Source organism: Cryptomeria japonica, chromosome 11, assembly GCF_030272615.1.
Source record: "Cryptomeria japonica chromosome 11, Sugi_1.0, whole genome shotgun sequence".
NCBI classification, from domain to species: domain Eukaryota; kingdom Viridiplantae; phylum Streptophyta; class Pinopsida; order Cupressales; family Cupressaceae; genus Cryptomeria; species Cryptomeria japonica.
Genome location: NC_081415.1, coordinates 18,057,743 through 18,064,041, shown reverse-complemented (window position 1 = coordinate 18,064,041; position 6,299 = coordinate 18,057,743). Strand labels below are relative to the sequence as shown.

Below are 6,299 nucleotides of genomic sequence, written 5' to 3'. Positions count from 1 at the left end.
CATGGGATCTATATCTCAAATCCTTTTCGATGTTATGAGTTGCCTATCATGGAACATCTCTTTTTATCTGGGGTGTCTGATGCAGGAGCATCCCCGGTCTATGAGCAATCTTGCATCAATCAAAAAAATATTTCTTTAGTTTTGTTCTTGTTCTATTTTGGTAGCAGTTTTTTGTGTTTTCCTTCTAGGTGTTCCGATATATGGTTTTTTTTCATTGCGGATCATATTTTAAGTTTCTAGGCTTGTCCTTGAGCATTATTCCTGATTCTCAATTCATTTGGATTCTTTTTCGAAGAGTTATTCCTTCCAGAGTGACTATTTCCTAGTTCTAGAATAGTTTTGAGCTTATTGTCTATATTGGTGATTCCTTCTCGTGCAGAGTGATTTCTTGGCTTGCAGATCTATTTGGTGCCTTGCTTGATGTTCTTGAGTCCTTGGCCAACCTTCCTTTCAATCTGCACTTCTTGATTGTTCTTTTCCGAAGGATTTTCCTTTCATTCTTAGGGCTAACCTATTTCCACATTTCATTTTCCTTTCTTGGTAAATGTAATCTATTGTGGTCGGCCCGGATGTGTTATGGAGGGTATATATATTGCCATTTGTGATCCTTACGAGGGCAGTTCGTAAGTTATGAGGATCTTGAATTTTGGAATTGTAATTTGGATGCCTCTAGGAGGTCTGGATGAATGGTAATCTAGCTTGTTAGCCTGCATGTAACCGATTTCTTACCGGATGTTCTATGATGATAATATGATGATGCAGAGATCTGATTTTGCAATTTATTTATGTTTTGTTTTTGCTTCTGCTGTGTTACTCTTGTTGCATGATCTGGTCAGTTCTCTTTGAAGACCCATCGGACCATGGTTGCACCACACTGAAACCCCCTACGTACAAATCTGCTTACTAATGGTTTGGGACTCTTCATTGGGTTTTTGCTTGTTGTCGAAGCCCTTCCACGTTCCAAATTATTCACCATCATTAAGGGTTGAGGATTCTTCTTCTCTCTCGTCAAATATTGTTACTAATCTTTTGTGTATTCCCTTCAAGTTGATACAAATTTTGTTTAATCTTCTTCTATTCTTATGACCTTACTAGGGAACTTCAAGAGGTCTTGTGATCTTGCTAATTTGATGAAGTGTTCTACTCCATTGGATTTTACTTGGTCCACGTTACATGTGGCTCCCCTGAAGGTGGTTGTGGGGAAGGACAACATCCCTTCTCCCCAGTATATTTGTTTGGATGAAGATGTTACCTGGATGATCATCCAAAGAAGGAAGAGAGGTATTCCTAAATCAATTTCAAACTCCAATGCCAAGGTTAAGGGGTGACTATTGATGAGAAAAACTCATGCATTATTTAGTTGTATGTTGTAGTTTGCTTTGCTCTACAATTTGTGGACTTGAAGTCCAGTAGTGATATTTTTCTCCACTTTAAGTATTCTCTCGTTGTGTATTGGGGGTCAAGACCCCTTCAAAACCTACAATTTTTGGTTTGTTACAAAAATGTACTCTATTGTTGATCATTTTGTTGAGGGTTTCACAATCCCTTCAAAACCTATTTTAAATTTAATCAAAAACATTTTATTTCATATAGGCCACAAGATGATGTTCTCAAGAATATTGACTCAAGTGATAAAGGCTCCTATCTCACAACAGTTTCTTCAACTAGGAATGTGTTTTGGAATTTTTAATTCATGTGGGTCATGGAAAGGCCTAGATCAAATATTTTTCCTTCCCCTTGCCTCACAAAAAGTTGAGGTGATCACAATTGCTTAGGAGGCATGTTTGGTTGCAAGCGCCCTAGCCCTACTAACAAGTAATTATCTTGTTATCCCCTCTTGTATGCACTTCTTTGAGGTTGGAATGGTTTCATTTGAAGGGTTGAATTTATTTGTTGGTCATATGTTTGTGGTGTTGGGTGTTGATGGATCTTATTCTCATTATTGGTTCTAGTGGGAGTAGCCTATAACTTAGCTAAAGTTATTTCTAGTAAATAGTGCCCTTATTTTTCCTTATCCTTGATGCCTATTGGGAATGTTTAGATTTTCCCTTCCAAGATTTTGGACTCCATTGTGGATAGAGTTGCCTCTAAGTACAAAAGTTATTTTATGGGGAGGTTTTGTGGGGCAAGGCATGTAATGGAGGAAACCTGACCCTACAAAAGGAAAGCTATATTCCTTTGAGAGCCAACTTCACAACATACATTCAGATATATCCAACTAGTTAAATTGGTCAAGATTTCTAATTACAAATGGATAAAATAAAGTTCCTAGATAAGGAAATAGAAAGCATAGATTACAAAGAGTCTTTGCCCAAGATCTAAGTGTCTCAACAAAGGATGACAACATGGTGCACAAATGTATACATGGTGTTTGTAATCTCATACAGATCACGATAGAAAATACTCGAAAAGTAGCAAAGACCCAACTCCGCGCTTCAGCTAACTTGCAAAACCCAAAAGTTTGAAATGTAATAGAAAATAATACATAATAAAGACAAGCATAAATGAAATCAATAGATACAAGAAATCCATTGTGTGGCTTAATGTCTTTGAATACCTACATAAAGAAAGATATTTGGGTTGTTTAGGGACTTGCCTCAGTCGAGAATCTACTTTAGTGTTTCCGCCTCCATGGTAGCTAGATAGATAGATAGATCAAAAGACAAATAGACAAAATGATAAATGATTTAATATACAAGGAATGTGATAAATCCCAAATTCTTAAAGATATGAATAAATTAGATATTATTAGCAAGGTTTGAGGAAGCCAAGAGAGTTGCAGAGATTATTGTTGTGAGAGATTGTTGTAGAAAACTATATAGAAATTTGTGTGTGTGTGTGTGTGTGTGTGTGTGTGTGTGTGTGTGTGTGTGTGTGTGAGAGAGAGAGAGAGAGAGAGAGAGAGAGAGAGAGAGAGAGTTTTCAAAGAGTATTCAAGAGAGAACCTGAAGAGTTCATAAGAGGATTCAACAAAGATTATGTAGATTGAAAGAATGGATTTAAAAAGTGAGAATGAAAGAAAGAACCATTGAGTCATTTCAAAATATTTTGATCTATTTCCATGGGACACTAGCATGATGCATTCATGTTTGTGCAAGGCGCTAGTGTTCAAATAAATCATACTAAAAATCAATGGGAGACGAGAAACACATGATTAACACAAAACTGGAGTGAAAAGGTAGTTGTTGAAAAGGTGTCCTGAGCATCCTAAGAGGAAAAAGGTTGACGCAAAGGATGAAGTGAGCCCACTCAAACATTATGGGAATGGATACTAAAATAGATATAAAAGTGTAGGTGAAATTGCAACATTTATGAAATTTTCAACTCTACAAGGCCAAACATTAATGTTTTCAATAAATGGGCCAAAAGAAAAAAATTGAAACAATTTTGAGATCAATATTCTTTCTTAAGAAACAAACTCTAGGATTCAATCCTAAAAGGGAATGCATTACAAAGTTTCTCGATTAGGTGAAGCTTCTATCCTTACCTTTAGAATATTAGTCCAGACTAAGGCCTTAAAAAGTATATCCTCCTCAATTGATCAACTCATTATCTTTGGTCAAGTGATCATTTCAAGAAATGTCTATTACTTTCCAAATTAGGTGTTTTGCACACTTGGGTAAGGTGATTCTTTCTTCTATTACCTTGTCCTCAAAATTGGGTGAATAGATGCAATTTATTATTTATGAGGACTCCATGATAATGTGTCAAAACTATCATATTGTTGACCACTCCTTGTAATTCTCAGACAATAATTAAAGGAATCAAAGGCATGAAAAATGCTTCCAAACAATTTAATTTTATCTTAGCATAAAAGAAAATTAAAAAAAATTGGCAATCTTTTAACAATTGAACTACTAATGTTTCGTAAATAAAAGAGGCATCATACCAAATGATTTTCCTTTTTTTGTTTTCTACCCTCTCTATTTATCTATCTCTTTATCTCTATCTCTATTTTTATTTCTCCCTCTATCTCTCTATCTATTTGTCTCCCTCTTCCTCTCCCCCTTTATCTCCATCTCTACTTTTATCTACTCTAAACTAACTACACTATTGGCAAGAACTTGATACATTGTGTCACTTGTTTAAATAGTAATTATCAACTTTAATCTTAAAACCATGACTCTCATAAATTCATTATTTCAATGTGATATATATATATGACATAAGTACAACTTAATTTTATCTTACCATAAAAGCAATTAAAGAATTTTTTTGGCAATCTTTGAACAATTGAACTACTAATGTTTTGTGATCAAAAGAGACATCATACCAAATACTTTTATTTTTTCCATTTTCTACCCTCTTTATCTCTATCTCTCTATTTTTATCTCTCTCTCTAGCTCTCTATCTCTCTATTTATCTTCCTCTTCCTCTCCCCCTTTATCTCCATCTCTACTTTTACCTACTCTAAACAAACTACACTATTGACAAGAACTTAACACATTGTGTCACTTGTTTACATAGTAATTATCTTCAACTAATTAGTGAGTTAACATGTTTAAGATAACTCCTTGTCTATGATAGTTAAATAGTAATTACCTTTTTATTGAATTATTATCTTTAAATCACTTTTATGTATTATTATTTATTTATTCTCAACCAAATAATGAGCTTGCATAGTATAACTACTTTTGCAAGCATGATTATATTTTTAAATTAAATTATAATAAGATTTTTTGAGTTAATTTTTTTTTTTAATGTTGGGAAAATAAATTATAAATAGAGGCAAGATGTAAGGAATTAAGGGAGACGGGACAAGCTTGCGAAGATAAAAAATGTCCCCAAATTTTATTGTTATATCTTCTTTGAATCTAATTTACGAATTGCTTAGAGTTGCATCTTAAAATTAGATTATGAAATCTTGGAAAGAATGTTAATAGCTTAATGTTTATGTGGACGATTTTTTTTATTTTGATAAATCATTGTTTTAAACTTATAGATATATCTTCTTTGAATCGAATTTACCAATTGCTTAGAGTTGAATCTGAAAATTAGATTATGAAATCTTGGAAATAATGTTAATAACTTAATGTTTATGTGGATGATTTTTTATTTTTTTTGATACATCATTGTTTTAAACTAATATGGGGGACAGCCCCATGATGGTGCAGAGTCCTATATACTTGGGATGGTAGTTGGGCACAACCAATCTATTAGTGGAGCTCGAAAAGTGTCATGTCAATACTTGTCTCCAAAAAGATTCCAATTAATTTGAAAAAGCAACCAATCATGTTATGCCACATTAACACACCAATAAACATGACTTGGTACACAACTATGGGTCTCACTTCTTTTGGGGACCATTTTGGACACCTTGGCAAAAAGGGCATGTGATGTGAAATTATATTTAACAATGTGAACTTAAAAGCCATTTTTCTTAAGTAGGGGACTTGACAAGTAAACACTTGTACAAAATTAAAATATTGTAAGTCAGATTTTGGGAGGCGAACATAGCCCTCACCACCATAGGGCCCTCTCCCTTAGTGTGGATGATTTCTTTTTATTTTGATACATCATTGTTTTAAACTAATTGTATGTACAAATATCTGTTGCATACAGATAGATGCATATTTTGAATAGATAGATGTGATGTCTGTCCCGCATGGACAGATGCATACCTGTATGGATAGAAGAGGACTTGAGTATACAGATAAATGATAACTTTGATTAAGTTTTTAAGAAAACTAATTGTGGAAAAATTATGGATACAACTTGAGGGTTGCTGAAGGAGACAAGGAACCTTTGCACAAAGCCAAACCACAAGCATCAGCAAGAAATTGGCATTGCATGCATGCTCCAATATGCCTTGCTAGTTGAGACCTCAGCGTAGGTGTATTCTACAATATAACAATCGTTGAAATAACACCTTCAGAACCACATTTTGCAGGCTTTCTCCTCTCAAGGAACTCATGTTTGTATATGATTATAGCCATGATTCATAATCTAATTTCAGATAGTTAAACATTAGGTTCTGAAAACTTCACTCACATAAGGCACATTCATTTTGTCCAGAAAGGTAATCATCTTCCCACCTGCAAGTAATGTCAATCAGTTTCAATCGGTGGCCACTGTAAGGGCTCAGCAACGCAAAGCAGTCACAAACCGAGGTATGCCTGCATAGTCAGCTATAATCTGGACATCCCTAAAACTATTTTCTGATGTACTGCATAAGTTGTCTGCAATAACCTCAGCTTGCCTTCCACCATTTGTCTGCAGAAAGCAAGAAGCTATCAAGAGTGTAATATGGCAGCACAATAAAAATATAGCAAGAGAAAATGCCTGAATAGAAAATATAC

General features: G+C 34.3%; 1 protein-coding gene across 2 annotated transcripts in view; it reads right to left on the bottom strand.

Annotated features, from left to right (window-relative positions):
• Positions 1-5,359: 5,359 nt before the first annotated feature.
• LOC131049512 (uncharacterized) overlaps positions 5,360-6,299 on the bottom strand; it is a 46,367-nt gene continuing 45,427 nt past the window's right edge. Inside the window, exons 3-4 of one of the 2 annotated variants that reach the window (XR_009106747.2) lie at positions 5,992-6,213; positions 5,360-5,840 (exon numbers count right to left, since the gene is read on the bottom strand). Coding sequence is in view for 1 of the 2 variants with exons in the window: in XM_057983581.2 (XP_057839564.2) it covers positions 6,082-6,213 (132 nt within the window). In the remaining variant the exon portion in view is untranslated. Of the gene's footprint in view, positions 6,214-6,299 lie in introns of both variants that reach the window. The other variant, XM_057983581.2, reaches the window with a different exon arrangement.